Source organism: Ceratotherium simum, chromosome 26 (assembly GCF_057802395.1).
Source record: "Ceratotherium simum simum isolate JZ-2026a chromosome 26, ASM5780239v1, whole genome shotgun sequence".
NCBI classification, from domain to species: domain Eukaryota; kingdom Metazoa; phylum Chordata; class Mammalia; order Perissodactyla; family Rhinocerotidae; genus Ceratotherium; species Ceratotherium simum.
The window spans coordinates 4,046,497-4,071,379 of record NC_141925.1 but is presented as its reverse complement, the minus strand read 5'-3'; the positions used below and the strand labels follow the sequence as shown (position 1 = coordinate 4,071,379).

General features: G+C 61.2%; 1 protein-coding gene across 4 annotated transcripts; it reads right to left on the bottom strand.

Moving 5' to 3' along the window:
• Positions 1 to 409: 409 nt before the first annotated feature.
• Positions 410 to 21,232, bottom strand: GLIS2 (GLIS family zinc finger 2). Of its 4 annotated transcripts, none has more exons than XM_087449557.1 (7): positions 20,966 to 21,228; positions 6,451 to 6,694; positions 5,469 to 5,641; positions 4,746 to 4,922; positions 4,531 to 4,664; positions 4,302 to 4,423; positions 410 to 3,307 (listed from the first exon to the last, which is right to left on the bottom strand). In XM_087449557.1, the coding sequence occupies exons 2-7, from the start codon at positions 6,620 to 6,622 to the stop codon at positions 2,508 to 2,510; spliced, it is 1,578 nt and encodes a 525-aa protein (XP_087305683.1). In that variant the 5' UTR covers positions 6,623 to 6,694; positions 20,966 to 21,228; the 3' UTR covers positions 410 to 2,507. The 4 variants fall into 4 exon arrangements, with proteins under 4 accessions (XP_087305683.1, XP_004438176.1, XP_087305681.1 ...); XM_004438119.3 differs by having other exon boundaries at positions 4,302 to 4,420; positions 20,966 to 21,224; XM_087449555.1 differs by having other exon boundaries at positions 4,531 to 4,922; positions 20,966 to 21,232.
• Between the last annotated feature and the right edge of the window lie 3,651 nt (positions 21,233 to 24,883).

Genomic DNA, 24,883 nt, shown 5'->3' with positions numbered 1-24,883 from the left:
CATCTCAGTAATCTGGGTGGAAGGCTCTGGCGTGTGGCTGGGGGAAAAGTCTTTGCCAGCTTCTGACTGGACTGAGGCCTGGAGCTGGGTCTCCCTGGAGCTAAGGCACTCACCAGTCACAGCAGGTGGTGGATGAGGTTGAACCTGTGACGCTTTGTCTGGAATCTTCCATCTCAACTCCAAGCACTTGTGCTCCCTCAGCACCTGAGGGAGCACCCCTCCTGCCCTTCCCTTCCAGTGCCCAGCAGCAAGATGGAGAGGTGGTGGCACCCACAGGGTCGGGAGGAAGCCCCAGAACAGGGCCTCTGGGTACTACAGTCAGGTGAGTGACCCAAGAGCCAGGCCCAGGGCAGTTGGAGGTGGTCTTGGATCAGGTGGCCCAGCTCCTGGCACATCCAAGACAGAAACCATCTTTGCAACTCACTTTTATTGTTTCTTTATAAACTTCCTCTCACATGGAGGAATATATTGTTATAGTCATTAGCTTATCTCTTTTTTTTTAAACTCTATGCTAACAGCAATGGAGCCAAGAGGAGGAAAAACATAAGCTACAATAGAAAGGCACTTAGAACCTGTTAAAATACTGATATCCTGGAATGTGCAACAACAAACCAACGACAACACATACACCGGCCCTTCCGAGCCTGGTCTATCACCAAGTCACATGCTGAGCTAATGTCACCTTCCAGTGCCCTGTTCCTCTGCTCCCTGGGCTTGAGTCTCAAACCCCTCACCCCCCAGCCGGGGACTTAAGGCCTGGGGCCCTTAATGGGGATGGGGGCGGTGCCTGGGTCCTGGGTAGGGCCCGAAGAAAGGAGACCAGCTCCTTCCTGCTTTGCTCACAGCCCCTTCGAGGAGCAGAGCCAGCACTGCGGGGCCCTGTCAGGGCGGGCTGGGTCAGGGTGACCCCTCTGGGACAGAAGGGCAGTCTAGGAAAGGGCAGGGTCAGCAGAACTGCTCAGAGGAACAGCAGGGGGCCCTGGAACTGCAGGGCTGCTAAAGACCCCACTGCTGTTCCGCAGCTCCCTTGTTCTACAGCCGAGGAAATGGAGTGCTTGGTTACTGTGGCCAAGGACAGGGCTGGCCAAGAAGCCAGAGCTCCAGCGCCTCCCAGATGGCACCAGGCCACTTCCAGGGAGGGAGCAGCAAGGACTCAGGATGGGAGAAGCACATGCTGTGTCCCCAGGGCCTGGTGGGATCAGGCAATGGCTGTGGGGCACGTGGTACACCAGCATCCTTAGCTTATTCCAGCCCCTGCCATGGGGGGAGAGCCGGGCAGGGGGTGGGAGTAAGGGGGGGACACCTCTCAGACAGGGGTTTGGCTGGGAAAAGCCAAAGGAAATGGCCGTGTCACAACTTCCTCCATCTTCCCCTTCCCAGGCGGAGAGGCCAGGCCTTCCCATGGCCATCCTTGGCTGCTTCACTGCCCCCAGGCCCAGGGCCTTCAGTCCATGGCCTCCAGAAAGCTCCTATGCCCAGCACTGTCCTGGAGCCCTCCCTCGCTTGCTTGCTGGCTGTGGCTTGGCGTCCCCAGAACGGGAGCTGCATCCCAGCCTGGGGTTGTCCTCAGCCAGCCTCCCACCTCCTGACACTGCAGCTGCTTGTATAGGGTGGCACTGCCCCAGGCCAGGCCCAGCCTCACCTGTTCCTCCCCTCCCCGCTCGGGGCTCTGCTCCCCACACTCGCAGGGCTCCCCGAAACTCGAGAGGGGAGGCCCAGTGGTGAAGGAGTAGGTGGGTGTTCAGCTATCCCTCCACTTTGGAGAGCACTGTCAACCCAGAGAAGGGGCCACCCTTGGGCCGTGCTGGCTGTTTGCGAGGGGTGAGTGGTGAGGGGCAGCTGGCAGAGCGGGCCTCCCTCTCCACGCGGGGAGGCACCTTGTCATAGGGATAAGGTGGCTTTTTCCTGTGGCTTTGCCAGGGCCTGCGTCTGTCTTGCTCTCCCTCTGGAGGGTGGACCAGAGGGAAAGGGGTCCAAGGAGCCTCCAGAGCAGGGGCCCAGCAAGGCTAGGCAGGAGGCAGTAGGGCTTTGATCCCAGGGGGCTCCTCATCACAGCTCACCATGTGAAGGGGGTGGGGAGGGAGCCCCATGGCAGCAGGGAGGCCACCCCAGCTGCCCCCACTGCGGGGACGTGGCTGGCAGGTAAGCAAGGCAGGGAGGGAGGGCGACCTGCCCAGATTGGCCACTGGATGAGGGAGGCACCACGGTTGGGGACCATAGGGACTGAGGGCTGGGTGGAGGGCAGGGCAGGGGGAGGGCCAGAGGTGAGCAAGGCCTCAGCACCCAGGAGCACAGCTGTTCCTCCCTTGGGAGCCTGGGACGCCAGCAATGACCTTCTAGCACCATCCTGGCTGCCCAGCTTGTCTGAGGCTGGGTCTGCCGGGGGAACACAGCCAACCAGGCCACAGGGGCAGGAGGACGTTATTGCTATTTCACAGAAGAGTTTCCGTTCGTCAGGGGCAGGGCCGGCAGCTGCTGGCTGGGTGGCGGGAAGCTGTCCACCAGGTTCAGTTCACCACGGCCGGTTTCAGCAGCACGGAACCTGGTGGGATGACCACCCAGCCAGGAGTGAGTGCCTCTGGGCTGCTGGCCGCCGAGTTGACACCCGTGGACAGGTCCAGCACAGTGCCTGGCAGCAGGGGAAGTCCATCAGGGCTTGGCCGGGAGCGGCTGCTCTCAGTCCTCTCGAGGGGTGTCTTGCGGCCCTCCACACCCAGGGCCCTGGCCGGCCCTGGCCCACGCCCCTTCTCCCCCTCGGCCTTGCCGCCAGCGGAGCCAGCGAGGAGGGAGACCACAGGCAGGCCCAGTCCACCAGCCCCAAAGGGCGAGGGCAGCAGCGGGTTCTTGGCCAGATTGAGGGGCAGGACGGGGCCTGGCAGCCCAGGGCCCATGCCCCCTGCACCCCCACCGCCCCCGCCGTTGCCACAGGCCAGAGCACTGAGGTCGAGGGGGCCGGGGCCCAGGGGTAGGGGCAGGCCAGGCAGGCCGGGGCCTCCGAAGAGGGCGGCAGGGTTGGGGATGATGATCTGGGCCCCGCTGACGTAGGGGCTGCCGTCGGGGGCAGGCAGCGGGGGTTTGGGGGGCGGGCGAAGCTGCAGGAGCTCTTGCTGCTCATGGGACACGAAGTGGCCGTGGGCCTTGATGTGCTTGCGCAGCGAGCTGGGGTCCGTGTAGCGTTTGTGGCAGCCGGGCATCTTGCAGTAGTAGGGCTTGTCCACGTAGTGAGTGCGCGTGTGCTTGAAGCGGTCACTCGAGTTGGAGTAGCGCTTGTTGCAGCCCTCGTAGGGGCAGACATAGGGCTTCTCACCTGCAGGCCATGCCAGTGTGAGGGGCTCACCCACCTCCCAGGTCTCCCTAGTCCAGGTTCCTGCCCCCAGGACCCTCCCCCAGACTAAGATCTCCCTGAGAGCCCAACTGTCCGATTTGGAGGGTGGTGTCCCCAGCACCTGGCACAAGATCTGACCCCAGGTGGGGCCAGTGTGGCATAGCTGCGAGATGCCAGCCTGGTCACCCCAGCTTTGCTGTGGCCTGACTGCGTGCCCTTGGCCTGAGTCCTATACTTCAAATTGTGGATGACGATGACCACTTCAACAGGCAGACCGATGACTTCGATCATATACCTGCATAAAGACCCTACTAGGGGCTCAGCCTACAATGAGCTTGGCGTGAGTGCCCGCTGCCCTTTATCTGGTCGTATTCAGCAAAATGGCTGGATTCACTAACCATCTGCTCCTGCACTGACCACAACAGGAGCCACATGAGGCTATGAGCCTTTGAAATGTGGCCGGTCCAAACTGAGATGTGCTGTGAGTGTAAAATACACACCAGAGGGGAAAAAAACACTGATTCTGCAGATTTTGTACAAAATGAAGAATTTCAAGGTCTCAGTGATTTTTTAAAAATACTGAAATGATAACATTTTGGATATATTAGCTTCAAGAAAATATATCATTACAATCATTTCACCTATTTCTTTGTACTTGTTTTAATGTGGTGATTAGGTAATTTAAAATTAGGGGTGTGGCTCTGCTGCCCAGTGCTGGCATACTGTGTGTTGGGGTACGGTGGGGAGCAGACACACTGTCTGAAGTCATAGGTGGCCTCAGTCATCCGAATAGCAATGCCGAGTGTGACACAGGACGATGTGTCTGTGCTCTTGCATGTACAGGGTGAGTGCCCCCAGCAAGTGGTACCCAAAAGGGACTGCTAAGCGATGGGCTGTGTCCCTCATCTCTGGGATGGCCAGGCACCCCGCCGGTGGCCAGCCCACCCGGCCCCCGCCCTCCAGCCCAGCGCCTCACCTGTGTGTGACCGGTTGTGGATCTTCAGGTTCTCCAGGCGAGAGAAGCTCTTGCTGCAGGTGGGGCAGCGGTGTGGCTTCTCGTTGGTGTGCGTGCGGATGTGGATGAGCATCTTGTACCTGCTCCAGGGAGGGCATGGAAATGCGGCTCAGCTGGCTGGATGCCTGCGCCCTTCCCCCCCACCCCTCTCGCCCCTCTCACCCCCCCCTCACCTGGTGCCCTCCCTCACCTGGCATTGAAGCCTCGGCCGTGGCGGGCACAACCCTCCCAGTGGCAGCAGTACCCCGCATCCTTCTCGGGCTTGACATGGTAGTCGTTGACATGGTCCACCAGGTCTTGCAGGAGCTCAAAGAGCTGGTTACACTGCGGGGGCAGGGAGGGTTCTGAGCCCACATGGGGCCACCTGCCCTGGACCATACCCCACTCTTCCCGGCCCCCACTCACCTTGGCCCAGCGACACACCAGCTGCTTGGGCAGGGGTAGCTCTGGCGAGAGGCACTTGTCCTTGGGGGGGGTGAGGAAGGAGGAAGCAGGCAGGTGCAGGGCCCCCCCGGAGCCCAGAGGCAGGAAGAACTGGAAGGAGCTGGGGATGCCGTCCAGATAGCGCAGTGGCTGGAAGTCCTGGGGTGACAGGGCAAGGGGCAGAGCTGGTCAGTGCCCCGCTGGGCCAGTGGGCCTGGACTCCCTGTCTACTGCAGTGGGTTGAGTTGTGTCCCCCACAAGGATATGTCTCTCAGTCCTAACCCCCCATACCTGTGCGTGTGACCTTATCTGGAAACAGGGTCTCTGCAGAGGTAATCAAGTGAAGAGGAGGTCAGACTGGACTGGGGAGCCCTAAATCCAGTGACCGATGTCTCCATGAGAGAAAGGAGGGGAGATTTGGATACAGAGACAGAGGCAAGGCGGCAGTGTGACGACGGAGGCAGAGACTGGAGTCAAGGACCGCCTGGAGCCTCCAGAGGCTGAAGAGGCAGGAAGGCTCCCAGCCTAGAGCCTTCAGAGGGAGCACGGCTCTGTCCATACCTTGATTTTTGGACTTTAGCTTCCAAAATTGTGAGAGAATAATACATTTCTGTTGTTTTAAGCCACCCAGTTTGTGGTCCTTTGTTACGGCAGCCCCCGGAAACCAATACACCTTCTCTCTCCAGAACCCGCACCCCTCCTTACCGGGGCGGTGGGCACAGCAGGCAGGTCCCCGTTGCCCTGGCGCTCAGGGGACAGTGAGCTGCTGCCATTGGGGGAGTCCAGCCCAGACGGTGGCGACAAGCTGAGGTCCACCAGAGGGGCTGCCGAAAAGTGCCCCTCCACCTTCTCGGGAAACTTGGGGTTCAGCAGGAAGCCTAAGGGAGAGGCATGATTCAGGGGTGCTGGAGCCAGGAGTCCTTGTGGGCCAGGCCCTCCCACCTCTGACCCTGGAAGCAGACACCAGCCTTGCCACGCCCCCCTGGACCACGCTGGTGAGAACTTAGCCGTCAGTTAAGACGGGAAGTGGGAAGTACCCATTTTACAGCTGGGAATGGCTGGCACACAGGGAGGAGAACTGAATAGGAACTAGAACCCAAGCCCCCTGGCTCCCCGTCATCTTGACAGGAAGGGACCTTTCTAACTTTTCCTGGACCCCTTTGCCTCAGTGCTCCCTTCTGTAACATGAGAAGTTTGGTTGGGCTGCTTCCAGACCCTTCCAGCCCAGACGTGGTAGATCTGGTTTTCAGGGTCCACCGGAACAGAAGGCCAGAGCCCCAAGCACCCGCTGAGAGCACTTGCTGGACTTGGTCCCCAATCTGTTGACCTGGCTGACCAGCCGCACTGCCTCAAAGCCCAGGAGCTGGGTCACAGGGCCTTTTATCACTACTTGTGAATCCCCCGCTCCCCTTACCAACTGCTTCAAATCCTCCCAGAAGCCTCAGTTTAATTCCTGGCTCAGCTGCGCCAGCTTTGTGAGCTGGGCAAGTCAGTCCCCTCCTCCAGGGGACAACGTTACCTCCAAAGATAAACTGCAGGGGATGAACGGACAGAGTGTGGGGAGCGCTCTAAGCCGGAAGCTGGGAGGGGCTGCAGTTACGTCCAGGTGGACACAACTTGGACATTCTTCCTATTGCCACAGCTCCATCAGGGCCCAGGGAACCCTGCCCTGCCCGGGGTGCAGCACCTGAGGGTGGGGAGCCCGGGGAGCCCGGGGTGGGGCTGTCGTCCACCAGGCCGAGCTCCCTGTGCAGAGCTCGGTGCCGGACCGCACTCAGCGTCCTCTCCCGCTTCTCTCTCGCCGCCCGGAGCTTGGTGATGCTCAGCTTCAGGTCGAGCGGCTCGTCCAAGGAGTGCATGGTGATGGGGGGCTGGGGTTGGGGGTGGCAGCAGGCAGCTGGGGGCTCCCAAGCTGGGATTCAGGCAGGAACCTGGGGGAGGACAGGAGCCGTGCTGTGACACTATGACCCTGAACTCCTCCTCGAGCTGCATCCATTAAAGCCCCCAGGAGCAGAGAGGCAGTGGGTGTGGGGCAGTGTGAGGGCTGTCTCCCTGGGAGACCCTCTGAGTGGCCCTAGACAGCGGGTATCATAGAGAGCCTGCCACCTACTCAGAGCTTCCATGTCCACTTCCCATGAGATTCTTCTGAGAAGCAAAGCCGATAGAGTCTATTCTGCCATGAAACTAAGTTTTAGAGACACTGCCTCAGGTTGCAGAGATAGGAAGTGGCCGAGTCACCAGATTCAAGGCCAGATCTCCCTGGAACTGGCCAGCCAAGTCTCAAAGGTCACTTCTGACTGAGTGGGAAGTCATGCCTGGGACACATGCCTGGTTTGAGCCAGAAGACCCAGAACCAGGCCAGGGGACCAATGAGTGTCCTCCAAGGTGCCCATTAGTGGTCCTCAGTTACTGAGTGCTGAGCGCCCACCGTGCCGGGCCACCTAGGCATCTGTGGTTACCTCAGAGGGAACCAGGCTGAGAGCTTGTCCCAGGCAAGCTGTGCAAAGCCTGGCCCCAAGGGGTGGGGCTGCAGACATGTGGCCTTGCCTCCCAGGTGATGTCCAGAGTAGAGGTCCCCACAGGCACAGGGAGCCACAGGGCGCTGGGCTGCCACCAGGGGGCAGCTAGGGACTGTGGCCCAGACAGGGGCAGGGTGGGGGGGAAGTGGATCAGCTCTGTCTGTGGTTAGTAAAATGTATACATATATTATTTTTTACTGGTGATGATATTCTTTTACTATGAGTTCTCATGTCAGAATTTTCACCATTTTCTCAATGGTGCAATTTTCTTCACATATAAATGACCCAAGAGCAGAGTAACTTCATTCCAAATTCAAACTTCCAGAGACAATCTTTTCACATGCAGGGAAACAGTGTTTTCCTTGCCTGTGTTAAGTGAGATGATTGCAGCATGAGCATCTATCTGCTAAACAAGCCACCGCTATAAGATACCCCTGCCATTCATTGAATCTGGGTTTCACAATTTAATACAGAACATTCCCGTAACCACCCCATGGCGAAAGACCTTGCATAGTGTGTGTGTGTGTGTGTGTGTGTGTGTGTGTGTGTGTGTGTGTGTGTCTCCTTGGGGCCAGTGTTGCCCACATCCATGCAGAGCTGCCAGGAGCTCTCTCTATGGAGCAGGACGGGGGAAGACAGCCCCCACGTCCCCACTCAGCAACTTTAAACCCGTCTTCACCCGGTTCTGAGCCCCGGCTCATCCATCTCCCCAGACGAGCTCCACTTCTGCCAAGACCCTCCAAGCACCCAAGGAAGAAGGCAGTCTCCTCCTTCACTAGGACCCTCTGCTTCTGAGGACACATCCCAGGACCCCACTAAAACATGGCTAACACTGGAGGCTCTGAGCCCAGGGAGGAAGCTGCATTATCAGAGCCCAGGCGGCTGCACTTGGCCATGGGACCCAGGTCTGTGACTTGACTTGACCCTGTTAAACTCCCTCAGGTGGGAGCCATCGGATCTGTTTGGATTTGCCCCACCCCCCACCCCTGCCATGCATGGGCCAGTGCAGCGATGCGAGAGGGGCTGGGACCAGACCACCACTCTGTCCTTCAGGAGCTCCAGACCCAGGCGGGCAGGTGGGTGGGTGACAGTGACAGATGGACCTGGGCCCCCTCCACTCCTCTGGCTGGGCAGGGAGCTGCCCTCTGCCTGACCCACCCCCCAGTTATGTCTGTCTGTCTGTCTGTGTGTCTGCCTGTCCCTCCACCTGTTTATTTTTAGACACAGGCCCAGTCCAACCTCCCTGAAGCTCCTCTGTGCTGGGAGCCTGGAAGGGGAGGAAGGAAGTAAATATTTATGCTGATTAAGAATTCAGGAGCCAGGAAGGGCTGGTGGCCTGGTCCTTGGGCTGGCCTAGGGCCACAGGCCTCCCCACAGCCTCTGTCCCCCACCCCCAACCCAACCTTCCAGAGAAGGGGACCATGAGGGCAGGATGGTTTGGGAACTGGGAATTCAAACTGACACTGACTCTCATTGCTGACACTGCCCAAAAAAACATCCTTTGGCACCTGCCCTACTGCACCCCCCTCAGGCTGGGGCAAGGTGGGGAAAAGCCCTGGGTCATCTTGTTCTGAAGACCTGCAGGAGACACTGCCTCAACCTAAACTAGGGAGGGCCCCAAAAGAGGCCTGTCTCTCAGGGGCAGGCCAGGCACAGTGCCCAAGGTGGGGGGGACTCAATCATCCCCCTTAATCAGCAGGCCCAGTCCTCAGAGACCCCACCCTACCCCCCACTTCCTGCTACTGGGTTCTGCCCAGGGAGGCAGGGGTTCATTTTGATGGAAGCCAGAGCCCTGCCCAGAGGCTGCCCCTCCCCACTCCTGGGAAAGGAGGAAGGAGCCGCCCCAAAAGCCCACAGCTCCCAGCACCCTCTCCACCCCAGGCTGGCCCCACCCAGATTTTCCTCCCAGTGGCGGCCCCACCCCAGAGGAAAGACCGCCTGTGACCCCACTCCTGTTCTGACCTTGGCCAACCTCAGAGTGTCCCCTTCCACCCCCCAGGCCATGAGCAGCTGGTTCTGGGCTCCGCTCTGCTCTGTTCCTGGGCTAGGTGAAGGGGGACAGGCGAGAGCCAGGGTCCGGCTCTCCTGGGCCTTCGAGGCCCAGAGGGCGTTCTCAGGGCCTGGACCCCCGGGACTGCCGCTGTGATCACCTCCGGGACCAGACACCCACCATCGGATTTACGTTCACAACCACCAGGAGGGCGGGGAGATGGACACTCGGTGTCCCGTTTTCTGGAGGAGGACAGGGACGCTCCGAAGGGTGACCTGCCTTGCTCTGAGGGTGCAGGCAAGTTTCTTAACCAGTGGAGGAGCCGGCAGTGGGGCAGGAGCCACTCCTCTCCCACAGCCCCAAGGCCGGCACCAGCAGCTACCCCGGGGCGCAGCGCACAGTCCCTTCCCCAGGGGTTGCGGAACCCCTGGCCTCAGTTTCCCGCTGGTTCCGAGGGGATGCGACTAGCGCGGGGTTGTGAGGTCCCCCGAGCGCTCGGTCCCTCCTGGCCTGACCCCCGCCCCGCAGGCAGCCGGCCGGGGAGGCGGCGCCAAGGTGGTCGCGCTGCCGGGCGCCCGCGCCGCAGCTCCAGCTGCGAAAGGAACTAATTAGGGCCGCGGAGCGGGAGGAAGCGCGGGGCGCGCGGGGACCACCGCGGCGGCGGGCTGGACCCCGGCCGGCCTCCCCCCGCGGCAGGGGTCACCCCAGGGTGGGCCGCGCTGGCCCTCGGGCCCGGCCCCGCCCCGCCGCGCCTGCCCCGCTGGCGGGGCCGAGACAATGGCCGCTATTGTGCGCCCGCCGCCCGCCCGCCGCGCGCACACACCCCCAGCGCAGCGCCCCGGGAGTCCCCGCCGCCCGGCTACCTGCGGCCCGGCCCACCCCCGGAGGGCGGGGCGAGCTCTGGGCGGGGCCTGCGCCCTCCAACTGCCGGCCGACACTCGGGGAAACTGAGGCCCCAGGTCAACATCCGTGGAACACCTACCATGTGCCAGGCACTGTCTGTCCGTGAATTCTCTGAACCCTCAGACACGGCTATAGTGAGTAGATGCTGTCGGTTTCCCTTGGTGCAGATGGGGAAACTGAGGCTCAAGGTCACCAGGCTAACAGGAGCCGACAGGAGCGGGCTGGAATCCTGCTCTGGATAAAGCCCCTCCTTCTCTGCTTGCGGGAGGGCAGCTGGTGGCCCTGAGCCTGGGAGGATGCCTATGTGGGTGGAGGCGGAGCTCGGCACACCCACTCTGAGAAGCACTCAGGGTCTCCTTGGTAGAAGCAGAGAGAGGACAAGGTCCTCTGTAAGATGGGGTCTCTCCCGGCTCACCACACATCAGCATGGGGCCAGGTGAGTGACCACCAATGTATCAGTGTGGTCAAGGGCAACAGGAAGGCCACCCCTTATTCCTGGGGTACTCCTGAAACTGCCCTTTGGTCAGCTGTGGCCCTTCCAGCCTAGGACTTAGGGACAAGGGCCCAAGATGCACCTCTCAAAAACCCACATGGCTTTCTTGATATCGAATGGAAAGCAGAAGAAAGTTCCTGGGCTCCCTTGTGCCCTCAGCTCTGGCCTGCTCCGTGGGTGCCCCCATGTCTAGTGACTGGGACCATCACTCTGTCAGCATGCTGGTCTTACAGAGGGGCTGAGGGCCAGAGGGGGAGACTGCTGCCCCAGGTTGCACAAGTGGGTGGCAAGCCCAGGACTGGAAGCCATGGGTGAAGATCACAGGACAGCATCAACAGCCAGTTGTCAACAGTCAGGCAGGTGCTGTTTCACCCGCATTTTACAGATGCAAAAACTGAGGCTCAGGGACTGCCCAGGGTCACACAGCTTGTCTGTGGCAGAGCTGGGTTTCCAGCCCAGGTGAGTTCAGAAGCCATGTTTACCATCATCCCCTCCTGTGCCCATGGATGTGGGGAGGGGCAGGCAAAGGAGCACCACTTGGCACCCCCTCCCTGCCTAGGGGTTTGTGGGAGCTGGAGGCAGAGCCTAGGAGGGGCAGCAGGCAGTGGGTGGGCGCTGGAGGGGCTGACTGAGGAGGCCCACAGGGAGGCTTGGAGAGCTGGGGGCAGATCTGCTGCCAAAGCAAACGGCCCTGCGGCCCCGCATTCCTGGGAACCGCTGTGGCTCCCTGCTCTGGCCAAGAGCTCCACCCTCCTCGGCCGCCCAGCGGAGGGGGCTGGGGGCAGGGGCAGGGCCAGGCCTCATCCTCACAGGGCCCCCTTTCCTGCCCAGGCAGCAGAGCAGGGCTCCAAGTATGGGTCAGACCACCTGAGTCTCCAACTTGGCTCTGCCACTTCCTGCCCACGTGACTTAGGACAAGTCACCTCCCAGTCTGAGCCTCATTGTCCCCATCTCTAAAATGGGGTGATAGTAATAAGATACCCCCCATTGGGTCTTGGGGAGCAATCAATGCAGTGATGCTCATCCAATGAGTATGCAGTGTTTCCCATTAGGATGTAATTTTAAGCGCCTATAACAGTGCTAGGCGCAGAGTAGGTACTTCATCAAACTTGTTAAATGAATTGTCACCACTGCTGAGTCTAGAGCTGTGAGGACAGCTGAGTGGGGTACTGGCCCTTCTCGCTGGACCCACAGACACTACAGTCACTCTCATTGGGGAGACCTGGGCTTCAGTTTAGTGTGTACCTAAACCAGCTTGTGCCCCTCAGACAGCCTCAGGCCTCTGCTACCCTGTGCAGTGGCCACAGCTGACCTAGCCACCTTCCAGAGCATGACTGCAGCAAAGAAAGAGCCCTGGGAGGCCCGGGAGAGGATCTGAGCAGCCCTAGCCGGAGCAGGCCTCCTCCCAGGACTCAGGGGAGGGGCTTATCCTGAGGCCTCCGCCCAGCACGTCCCAGGAGAGGGGCCAGGGCAGGCAACACTTCCTGGAAGAGTGTGGGGTCCGCCTTCCCTGAGAACCTCTGCTCAGCAGGCAGTCTCTCCCCTATCCCAAGATGGGCGCTCAGCCAGCACCGGGGCCTCCCCAGATCCCCTGGGAGGGCAGACCCCGCCCGGCAGGAGTGCAAGCATCCCCAGGTGATCCAGCCAGGGCTGAGCTCCCTGCTCTTGGCCATGGGGCCTCGGGAAAGCCCCCAGTTGGGCAGCACCTGAGCAGGGGTGTGTGCCAGGAACTTCCACTGGGACGTGTTTAGAGAACACTACCCAGAGTCATACTACCTGGTTCCGGTGACCCCTGCTCCGGGCTGTGGGGCCTCAGATGCGTCCCTGTCGCTCCCTCTGAGGCTTGGTTTCTTTGTCGGTAATAGGCACCACGATAAGGTGCCAGCTCATTGGGCAGGGTGGGGATGCGGGGCATCCCGCAGGGCAAGCTTGGCCCAGTGCCTGCACACAGGAGGTGCCAGCAACTGGTAGCCGAGGATTCTTGTTCCTGGCCCTGGGCTGGGGGTGCCCCATGCAGTAACTTGGCCAGCCAATGTCACCCAGATAGTTGAGGCAGCGCTGAAGCTGGAAAGCATGCAGCTGGCTCCCCCCACGCCCCTCACCAGCCCCTGCTTCCCAGGAGATGCACTTCCTTCCCCAACGCTAGCAGGGTGACACCAGGCTCTGGGGGAGCAGCTCACACATAGGCCTCGGCCTGCACATGTACACTGACACAGATGTGCATGCCCATCCAGCTGCAGGGGCCAGCCTGGCACAGAGACCTCCCCTTGGCCTGGTGGCCCCCACCCCCTGCTGCCTGCCTGCCTGCAGCCACCTTTGCACAACTATGTCTGGTATTTTCCTGTCTGCCCAGCTTGGAGGGGAGGTGGTGCGTGGGGCCATAAGCACTGCCTGCACCTGGGCCTCAGCCAGAGGCAAGCCCGCCAAGCAGCCCCCACGCCCGCCCACCCACCCACCCACCGGGGCAGTGAGGGAAGGGCTGGGCCCAGGCCGCCCAAATCCCTGGGAGGGGCCGGCACTGGGGAGCCAGACAGGGACACACACCCAGCGAGGCCTAGGCATAGGCAGCCCAGGCCCTGCCAAGCAGCCCTGCCACTCACAGTGGGCGGGCAGGGGTGGGCACTCCGCCAGAGCTCTCTGCGCCAGCAAAGGCGTTAGCCAGTGTCCCACAGGAGTGGACGGGCACACACATATGTGTCACACCTATGCACAACCACAGTACATACGGGACATGGCAGGTAACCAGTGTCAGGGTCCAGGACCCAGGAATCCTTATGGGGGGGTGGGGAGCAGGGATGAGGCCTGGTCCCCACGGGAAGGCAACAGTGCACTTCCCAAACCAAGCCAGGCTGCAGGACGACCCCACGCGTACCTCCCAAGTCCTGGGGGCCCCTGCCCAAGGCCCGCCCCCCCCACCACCTGGGGACAGGCACCAGGCCCACTGAACAGCACCTGCCAACTCAAGCGGGAGGCGGGCAAGGCGGGCTCTGGACTTTGGCCCTTCCCTCCGCCTCATTTACCCCATCACTCAGTTATGCATTCCAGCACCAGGCCCTCCGCTAGGTTCTGGGGAGCCCACAGATGAAGGAGGGTGAAGGGCACCCAGACCTCCGTGGAGGAAACATGGGTGGCGGAGAAACAGTGTTAGAGGTGGGCTGCTCCTGCTGAGTGTGGGGGGCAGATCCGAGTCGGCCACGTGGACATGGAGTGACATGCTGGGGCAGAGGAAACATGGGCTCCTAACAAGTTCTATTCGGCCAGCATGCCTCCCACTCACCATTGTTCATCCTCACGACCCTGCAAATTAGGTGCTATTCTCCCCAATTTCCAGATGGGGAAACCCAGGCTCAGAGCAGTTCAGTCATCTGCCGAGGTCACAGAGCTCTAAGTAGCACAGCTGGGATCCACCTCCAGGCTCCAAAGCCCACACTCTTTCAGGGCCCAATACTGCAGAGGCCTGGGGGTGTGGCCCCAATCAACCCACAGTGAACCTGCCTGTCATTCAGCAGAGGATGAGGCCCAAGAGGGAGGCTGGGCCAGGACCTGGAGCGCACTGGGGAGCCACAGAGTGCTCTACACAGAAAGTGCCATCTTCCTTTCCAGCCCAGAGTCTCCTGTCCCCAGGCTCTCCCCTGCAGCACCTCCTTTCCCAGGATTCCCTGCCTCCTGTGAGCCTGATGCTCACCTCTTGGATGCCAGCTCCTGCTTCACAACCTTCCATTCCCATATTCTCCTCCAGCTGCCACCCTCCTCCAGCAAGTCTTCCCTGATATACCCTCTCTGGCCTCAGCCTTTCAGAGCTATACATGGGCTGTTCTTCCAGGTGCCTAAGAGCTGAGCAGAGGACCTGCCTCTGTCCCCACACTGCTGAGGACAGCGTCCCTAGCCCTGCAGCGGCCCTGTGCTGCCTGCCACACTCACTCCGGGTCACTAAAGCATCACTAATGCCACAATCTCACCAGTTCTTGGGCACGCCCTGGGTGCCTGGCCCTGCACACAGAGTGTCATATGCACTGTCCCCTGACCTTTGGCCCCAGGCACTCACCCCTTGCGCCTGGCTTTTGGAGCCTCTTTCCAAGAAGAGAGGCCTAGAGCAGGCAGAGATATCTCTGGGCCCCAGGTAGCTCTGAGCCCTCTAGGGGTGTTGAAGAGAAGGCCTCACAGAGTAGACAGCTGCCCGTTTCCCACAGCCCCCACACCGAGCCCACTCTTTCCACCAGTGTGAACTGGGTTGCAATGCAGAGCACTGGGGGCTCAGAGCCAGAAAACCAGGCCTGCCCCAATTTGATGTGGGCAAGGCTCTGGGCCTCGGTTTCTCCACCCATGAAAGGAGGGGCTGGCCTAGAGCAGGACTGGAGCTCAAGCATCCTAACCGCCCCCCAACCAACACCATCACACCTGTCCTTCGCTTTCCCTGACCGCTTGGCACTCACTGAATGTGTGTTGAGTGACTGAATCAACTCATGGTGCTCACCAGCCAGGTGGGATGGGTAGGTATGGAGGGACTTGAGGCCCAAAGAAGGGAGTGCTTCCCCAGGATCAAGGTGAGAGGCAGGGCCTGGGCCCTGACACAGATGCCTCCTCCTCCCTGTCCAGGGCAAGGGGCCCAGGAGCAGACCTGGGCAAGGGCGAGGTGGCCAGCACCACCCTGGGCAGTTGGGATGACTGGAAGGGCCCAGTTCCCCCAGCTTCATCTCCTGCCACTCCCACCCAGCACTGGCACAGAGCCCACCCCAGAACAGCTGGGCAAGACCAGGCCCAGCAGGGGCTCTGGCACAAACTTGACTCCACCCCCACGCCCTTCTTCCCGGCCACCCCTGCCCTCCCCGTTTGTCCACTCCAGGCAGCAAAGCAAGCCCAGAAGGCGGGGGCAGCCTCCAAACCCAAAAGGAAACACCCATTGGGTAGGGCCCTGCCTGGCCTGGCCTGCTCCAGGCCTCTGGGGCCCAGGGTCCACAGCACCATACAGGGTGACCACTGGGTATCCTGAGGTGGTGCTGGGGCCTGGAGGAGGGTGGGGCTGGCAGACAGACAGTCAGCAAGCCTGGGGTGGCGGGGAGTTTCGAACACAATGGGGGGCCCCACAGCCTTGGGGGGAGGGGGACATCACAGCTTGGGGTCAGTCAGCCTGGAAGTATGGGGATGTGGGTAGTGGGGCTCTGGACACAGGAGGGAGTGGCCCAGGGGAGAAATGGCTCAGGCTGGCTGGGACTTGCACGCCAGACCAGGTGGACAACATAGGGAAGGGAGAGAGCCTTCCTCCGTTCACAGCTGCCCCCACGTCATGCCCGTGCAGTGGGTGAGGAGGCAGGAGTGGAGCTGCAGGGATTCCCAGGGGCCTGGGCCCGACAGCCCTAGGCTCCGGTCCCCCTCTGTCCCTCCCTCACCCCAAGTGTCCCCGGACCAAGCCCTCAAATCTCTGAGGCTCAGTTTCTGGCGCCCCAGTCCTTGCTGGCAGCCTCATTACTCCCAGGGTCCCCATGGGGCACCAGCCTGTGAGTGCACTGTGCAAACGAGACCCTCGGTCAGCGGGCAAGATTGTTTTCCTGGAGGCTCCCAGGGCTGACTCAGGCAGCTCAGCAGCCTCTTGGGGCCTCTGCAGGCTCCCACCCGCCCTTGGCCATGACTGGAGGAGGGGGCCAGGGGCCAGGTCTGAGTCCCCTCCCCAGGCAGCCATCTGCCAAGGCAGGAGTACGTGTGCACACACGTCACACACTCATGAGCCAGTGGCAGGTACTACCTGACCTCTCAGGCAGTGAAGACAAAGGGCTTGAGGAAGCCCCAGCCTACCCCCCACCTGCCCCCAGTCTTGGCACTGGAAGATTGTCAGCCCCCTCTGCCCGTCCCCCAGCAGGGCATCTGGAGCAGATGGGAAGTTCCCCCCGACTGGAATCACTTGCCATCTCTGTGCCCCCCAGGCTCCTCCCAGCCTGGCCACCAGTTAACCAGAACCCTTCATCCCATCTGGGAGGGGGAGGGGGAGTGGAAGGCCAGAGCTCCCCGCCCCTCAAGATGCCCAGAGCCAGCACCTCTCCCTTACCCAGTCTGAGGGAGCTCGAAGAGAAACATCTCAGCCAGGACGCCAGGATGGCAGGTCAGACCTCTGGGGTTCCCTGGGGACTGGCTGTGGGAGGCTCCCAGAGTTCCCCTGGAAGGGTCCCAGAGCCCTAGAGCAGGAATGGGAAGGAGCGCTGGGGACCCCTGCAGACCTGTGCCAGGCCTCTCCTCCCCCATGGAGTGGTCTGGAGCTGAGGCCAAGGATCAGCGTGGAGGGTCGGGCCCCAGTGCACTCAGCTGCTGGGGCCAGCTCGGGCTCCCCTCAAGAGCAGGGACCCTCCTCAGCCTGGGAAGCTGGCCACCAGACACGCACGTGCACGCACACACATACACACACGGCCAGCCATAGCAAGCCCAGATGCCCACGGGCCCTTTTCCATCCTGAGCCTCAGTTTCCTCATTTGTCAAACAGGGATCAATGGATCTCTCTCACAAGGTTAATGTGGCAATTTCAGGTGACAGATGTCAACGCCCACAAAGTCCACTGGGCCACTGGAAGGCACTGTGTTGATTTTTTCAGAGAGTTGTCACAAGGCATCCTCCCACGCTGCTCCGTCCCCTGACCCACTTCCCTACGCCCACACCCACCCCTGGGGACCTAAGCTGGCATTCTTAGTAGCTGGAGAGACAGCAGAGGTTTACAGGGCTCAGATGGAGCCAGGAGAGAAGCCTGGGTCAACTCCAGGCTGTGCCCCCCCAGCAAGTCTTTTCCTGTCCCGCATCCCTAACCCTGGCTGATCAGCAAAGCCCTAGAGGTCCTGGTTGAAAACCCTGAGTCCCGCCCTCGCCACACCTGAATGGGAATTCCCAGGGTGGGGCTGAGGCAGCCACCTCGGAAACCACTGGGGCAGATGTGTCCCAAGGGCCCTGCAAGAGCTGTGGTCCCCCACACCCTGAGCTGGCAGCAGGCTGGGGCAAGGCTGGGTATCCCGTTGCGCCTGGCCCTGGTGCTCTCAGAGAGGTGAACCTCCAGACACATGTCTAGGCTGCAGCCCATCTCTAGGAGGCCCTTTCACAAGCCCTGGGAGGGGAAGCAACTCAGGGTGATGGGGGAGAGCATCTTTCTGGCTGGCCTGAGTCCCCCTTCACCAGCTAGGGATACTCCCCACCTCTGAGAAGGGCACTTATCTGGGTGAAGGGAGGACTACCCAGTACCTTCCAGGGTCATCTCTCTGGCCTCAGTCATCTATCTGTGTGAAATATAAAATGACAATAACCCCAAATAGAGGAAGGCTTCCCCACAGCCTCGGAAAAGGCAGGGCCCCCCATTCCACCCAGCTCAGGGCCTCTCCACTGCAATCCGAATTTCCCACTTGGGTGAGGGGCCTCCTCAGCCTCCTCCAGGACACAGGACCCTGGGGAGTCATCCCCTGCTGGAGGGGAGAGCCAGGAGCAGCTGTCTGCCCCCAACCCCAGCGTGCGTCCCAACGCCCAGGGCTCCACCCCAAATGCCTCCCCAAGAGCTCCACTGCAGGCCCATCCCCAACATCTGGTGCCCCAGCCACAGCTGTTGCCACCCTCCCTCATCCTGAATCCTGGGATTGCCCCAAACTCTGCCAGGCACCCGTCCCCGCCCCCTCACCCATGTGGGAAATTTGGATTCCAGGCGAGTAGGGTAGATGGAAAGGCACATGGGAAAATGTTGTTAGGAAAACAGTCTTCCTTCTAGACCAAAGCTCAGACCCTGGGAGGATTAGGTGGCAGAAGACACTCCCACCGCCTGGGGCCAAGGCCAGGGAAGGAGGGAAGAGGGGAGAATGGGGGCCGCCCGTGGGGCTGAGAGGGGTCCACACCTCCCCACAGGCCCCAAGGAGGGGCCCTGGCAGAGCTCGGTCTTCCTCAGGCCAGTCTGTGGAGGGCACTCCCCGCGAGGGAGCCCAGGCGGGAGAAGACAGCGCTGCGGCTACGGATACCCGGCTACCCGTTTGCAGCTGGGCTTTTTAGAAATAACAAAAGCTTTGGGGGGACGTGGTTCACACGATTGTTTAAAATGAGGTTTTGGGATGTCTGTGGCATCCAGTTATTCATACTGGCTCCACCCACGGATAATTGAGAGTTGGCTTTTGTTGGCCTTATCCCCGCTCTCAGCCCCTCCCTCCTCCAGTCTTCTCCTGGACCCTGGAGCTCAGGAAGCTCACCTTGTCTGACCCCTTGGTTTTTTCAGATGAGGAAACTGAGACCCAAAAAGGGGAGGAGCCTGGCCCAAGGACTGCTGGGAGTCAGTGGCCCAGCCAAAACTCAAATCCAGGACATCAGACTCCCAGGCCAGGGGCTTTCCCCACTCACTCTCCAGGCTGTGGCCCAGCTCCAGTGAATCCCCCAAAGCCACTGACCCCAAGAGCAGTGGTGCCTGGAAATGGGGTGACTCACTGTCTAGCTTTCTGGGGCACCCCCGCCCCATCGGTGAAGGAGGGACTGGCAGGTGTCCCTGGGTAGACAGCCAGGAGTAGGGAGAGGCCCCCAAGGGGGCCTGCGCCAGGGTCACTCAGGGGCCAAAGAGACCCAGCTGGAGGGATTTAACACCAAAGGTCAAAGGTCACAGACAGGGAAGGGCGGGCAGGCATGGGGGGGTCAGAGGGTCAGCGGTAATGGCAGCTCTGGAAAGGAGGAGGAGGGGAAGGGGCTAAGGAATACAGGGCTGCTTCCAAGGGGTCTCCACCCCAATAAAGGGTGCTCCAACCCCCTGGCACTGCCTCCTGCTTGGCTGGCTGCAGACAGGGCCAAGTGGAGCTGAGGGTGGGCTGTGAAATGAGCTGGGCTGGAGCTCGGAAAGGGGTGTCCTGTCCCCAGGTGCAGCCCCTCCCCCAGTGCGAGCCAGGGCCAGCTGGAAGGCCCGGCAGGCCTGGGCCCCGAGGAAAGAAGGAGGAGCAGAGGGGGAAGGCTCCGAGGTCATGGGGAGGGATGTGTGGGCTGGGCTGGAACAGCTGTGGCACTGTGGCACCACAGTGGGGCTTGGGGAGGGCTGGGCGCCTGGGTAGACTGAAGGGGCCAGTTTCCCCTTCCCTGAGCCTGGGGGCTGAGGAAGCCCTTGGGGAGCAGTGTCTCCTGGGCTGTCTTCCCTAGCTGCCGGCTAAGCACCGCCTTCCCTCCAGGATGACAGGACAGGCATGTAGGACCCTCAGGATGGCTGCCTTCAAGGACCACAGCTCAGGCCCTGTTCCTGGCCCAGACCAAGCACCACGGGAGCCCAGGCCTTGGCCAGGTCCCCGGCTGGCCTGGCTGCCCCCTCAGTGTCAAGCTTTCCCTTTAGAGCCAAGATCCTGGGCTGAGATGGCTGAGGGCCCAGGGCTCCTCCCAGGATCCCTTCCCGCTTCCCAGGCCCCAGGGCAGGGCCAGGCAGCTCCCTGCAACCATCGCTGCCTGGTGGCCAGGCCAGGCAGGCACTCCTGGACAGGCAGCATGCTACCCTGCTGTGGCCTGAGAACCCGGCTGGGCAGGGCAGCGTGCCAAGGCCTCCAGGTGCCAGCCTGGATTCCAACCCCATCCCAGGGGGCCAGCGGGGAAGCAGGGCGCAGGCATCTCTCTCAGTCGGGATGCACCTGCCTCGCCCCCTCCCCCGCCCCCTCCAGACCCTCCCTCAGGCGGGTTGGATACCCCCGCTCTCCCCACTCTGCCAGGCCCTCTTGCTTCCACCCAGACGGCAGGGGAGGAACAAGTGCTGGACAGGACTCCAGCTACCAGCCCTGACGCGGCAGCACCCTCATCCTTACCTCTGGGATGCCTCCTTCCCCCGGCCCAAGGAAGGGCTGGGGCTAGCCGGGGGCAGCAGGGGGAGACTTGCGGGACGAGGGATGAGACACCTTTCAAACCTCGTCCTAGAAGCAGCCCCGGCACAGCCCCGGCTGCCCCAGACAACTTCATGCCCAGGCTCCGGGGGGCCCCCTCTCATCCCGCAGCGCGCCCCCACTGCGGCCGCCCAACTTCCCGCCGAAGTTTGCTCCCGCCCCGGGCCCGGCCGTGGCTCGGCCCGGCCTCCGGACGGAGGGAGGGAGGGAGGGAGGAGAAAGACAGAGACGGAGGGACGGGGCCGGGCAGCCGGCGAGGGAGGGAGTGCGCGAGCCAGCGAGCAAGGGAGCGAGCGCAGGGGCCCCGGCGAGGGCTCACAATGGCCCGGGGCGAGGCGCGGACGCGGAAGGGGGAGGCGACCCTCGGACCCCGCAGCCCCCGCCGTCCCCGCGCGACAGGCCAGCCCCCCCGCCTGGTCCCTGTCCCCACAGCGCGACGCCCGGGGGCTTCCTACCTCGGCGGCGGGGGCGGTCGGGCTCCCGGCTGCGGGCTCCGGCGGTCGGGGGGCGGCGGGGAGCGAGCAGGGGAGGGGCCGGGGCGGGCGGGGGCCGGGGCGCGAGGCTCACGGGGCGCGGGCTCCCCTGGCACGGCCGCCCGGCGCCCGGCCGCTCCGCCACATCTGCAGCTCGGGCAGGGAAGGTGGCCGCGGCGGCCGGGCCGTGCGGGGATGTCTGCGAGAGGGAGGGAGGAGGGAGGAGGGAGGCGGCGGGAGGAGGGACCGGCGGGCCGCGGAGGAGGGGGAGGAGGAGGGGCGCGGGGGGCGGCCTCCCTCCCAGCTCCCTCCCCCGCTGCTTTCCTCCCGCCCTCCCAGCAAACCCCTCTCGCCGCCGCGGCCCCAGGCCCGGGGCGCCAGCTGCCAGGCGGGGCGTGCGTGTCGGGGGGAGGGGGCAGCAGGAGCCGGCGCGGGGCCGGGGGAGGGGAGCTGGGGGGGAATGGCGCGGCCGCGGGGAGCGGGCACCGGGAGGGAGGGGGCGCCAGGCCGTGGCCGAGCGGCGCGCGTCTGCCTCGGCCCCATCCTGGGGTCCCCCCCGCGCGGCCCCGCCCCCGGCCCGAGGGCAGCTCTAGGACACGGCCCGGAGGTGGCCCGGGGGTGGCGGGGGAAGGGACGTCCCGCCCTCGGGGAAGCCCGGGGAGGGGGGCGGGCGCGCGGAGGACTGGAGGGAGGGCGTGCGGGCCCAGAGGAAAAGCCCCGGAGACCGGGAAGATGGAGGAGGTCGCGTCGGCCAAGGGGGCGGGGGCCTCTCGCCTCCCTCCCGCGGGGTCACCTTGGCCAGGCCCCCCGCGGCCCTGGGCGGCGGGGAGGGCAGCAGGAATGCCTCTCCGCAGGCCCTGATTGCTCCGCCCAGTCCAGTTCCAGGAACGCGCGGGCAGCGCCCGACGGGCAGAGGCCCCGGCTCCGGATTCGGGGCGGCGCAAACCAGGGTTCGAGGCAAAGGCTGGTCCCCGCCTTGCCCTCGGCCTCGGTTTCCCTCGCGGGGGAATAAGGATGAGGTCCAGCCCGGAGCAGTCTGGGCTTCCGCTCGGCCCCAGTCTTAGTCCCGGCAGTTGGGACAACCTGCGTTCCCAGCCTGAGCGCCGCGGGGACCCTCAGCGCCCAGCGCGGTGCCCGCAGTTAGGAAGTGGAATGAGCAGATACAAGCGAGTGGGAAAGCCCCGCACCGGCTAAGCTGTTTTCTGCCTCCTGATGTTGAACCCAGACTCGCGTTCTTGAGTGTGTTTTATTCGGGCCAGTCCAGAGCCCAGTTATCTTCTGGCTGCTTTGCTGTCTGGTGGCAAATCTTGGTTCAAAAACAGCCCTCCTGCTGTTGGCAAACTCTGCCACTTCGCACTTGGCCTTGACGAGTCCAGGAGACGAAAACCATCCTCTATAGGTGAGGCATTCTACTCAGGGTGGGATTTCACCCTCATTGGTGTGTTTGATGCCAAGGTCCCTCGCCAGAGCCTGAGAAGCGTGGGTCTTGATCACACGGCATCTCCCGCACCTGGCACAGCGTTTGGCACACAGTAGGTGCTCCCGGCATGTTTTGCACATAGACACAGAGTAGGTGCTCGTTACATCTTAAGCAAAGGTACATGTAGTAGGTGCTCACCACCGTTGCATGAGTGGACACAGTAAGTGCTCACGAACTGTTATGTGGATGGAATAGTAAATGCACATTATATTTTGGGCAATTGGATACATAATAGGTGCTCGTACGGTTGCATGAATGGACACATAATAGGTACTCATGGCTGTTGCATGAATAGACACAGAGTAGGTGCTCATGAACTGTTGGGTGACACATAAAAGGCTCGCAGGCCCAGAAGGCGGCGATTTGGAGGTGACCTCCCCCGCGCCCACCCCACCCCGCTTCCCCTCATGTGGATAATGTGGAGTGAGGCCGAGTTAAACATTAGCCGGCAGATGGGCTGGGGGGAAAGCCAGCTTCGGGACCTAGCGCCTTCCAGGAGGGGGCTGTTAAGGGCCGACTCTCCGGTCCGCTGACCAGCCGGTGCGTGGGGAGGGGCCGAGGCTGAGGGCCGCAGAGCGCCCCCTCCCGGCGTCGGGATCGCGGCGAGTCCGCCCGCAGCGCGGCCCTGCAGCCGGCAGCGTCACAATGGTTGATCTTGATCAGGCTGGGCTCCAGTCCCGGGATAATCCAGGTGTATCGAAAAAAGGTACACAGGGGGCTAGTTTCATATCTGTTAAAAATGCTTACCGAGTGCCTGCGGGACGCCAGGCACTGTGCGTCAATCGGGACAAAGAGTGAACAACCCCAGCTGTCCTTGTCCTCATGGGTCTTACAGTCCACCAGGAACTGAATTAAGTGACCAAGGAAACCCAACGACCTCCGGGCCATGAGGGAGATTGACCATAAGAAACCTTCACCCTTGGGGGTCTTTTTTATAGTGTTTTTTTCCTACACACACTTGTTTTCTTAGACAAGCTGGTTACTCCCAGTGAGCACTGTGATGGGGGATTCCCACGCTGGGATGGTGCATAACAGTATCTCCAGTCTGAGGTGGTTGTGAAGATTAGATGAGGTACATTCTCAATACATATTAGCGATCATTACCAGGTGTCAAGCCTGACCCACGGTGTGTCAGTTCCAGGACCCAGCTGGTGTCCCATTGGCTGCAAATAAACCCCTAAATTTGGCCCCTGCAAATACCACAGGATTGAAGAACTCAATAATCTTGGTGGAGTTGACCCAACCAGAAACCCCCAATTCTCAGCCAAACCAGTTCTTTCTCTGCACCAGATGCTTTACTTTCATTATTCACAACAACTCTGAGGGTGGGTCCTATTATTATTCTTGTTTTACAGAAAAGGAAACTGAGGCACAGAGAGGCTAAGTAATTTGGTCAAGGTCTTAGAAGCTAGTAGGTGGCACAGTCCAGATTGCAATCTCAGTCAGTCAGAGTCTAAAGCTTGTGTTATAACCTGCTCCCTCCCTGGGGCATCAGACAATGGCAGGGTGGGGGTGGGGGACATCCCAGAGAAATGTCCTCCTCTGCCTTCACCCTGGGTTTCCTCCCTCCAGGAGTCCTTACTCTGAACACCCATCTTTGTGACCTGCTCCCCTCCCATGTGTTATGGACTGTCTCCCCTATTAGACCCTAAATTCTCCAAGGAGTAGGACACAAGGGCATTATCTGCTTTGTCACTCTCCCTGCAGGGTCCTGCCCAGGGCCTAGCTTATTGTAAATGCTTCATAAATATTGCTGTTATGGACTGTTTGTGTCCCCCCAAAATTCATAGGTTGAAGCCCTAACCCCCAATGTGATGGTATTTGCATGTGGAGACTTTGGGAGGTAATTAAGTTTAAATGAGGTCATGAGGGTGGGGTCCCCATGATAGAATCAGTGCCCTTATAAGAAAATAAAGACTGGCATGTGCTCTCCAGTGCTCTCGTTCTCTGCTGTGTGAGGACACAGCAAGAAGGTGGCCATCTGCAAGCAACAAAGAGAGCCCTCCCCAGGAACTGGATCTGGCAGCACTCTGATCTTGGACTTCCCAGCCTCCAGAACGGTGAGAAATAAATGTCTGTTGTTGAAGCTGCCCAGTCTATGGTATTTTGTTATAGCGGTCTGAGCTGACTAAGGAAACCTGCTGATAGATGTATTTTAGGGACTGAATCTCATCCTCTAATTCTTCATCAGTAAACATTTATTGAACATCTCCTAGGTTCCCATTCATTCAAAGATGCTTATTAAGCTCTTATTATGTGTTCAGTCAACAGCATTTATTGAGCGCCTACTGTGTGCACTGGGCAAGGCAATCCCATCCATGTCTTCTAGGAGATCTCTTAGTCTAGTGGGGACCCCTTACCTGTCGGTGCCCAGAGGGGACACTCACTCATTCACATACATGCAACTGCCCACTGCAAGG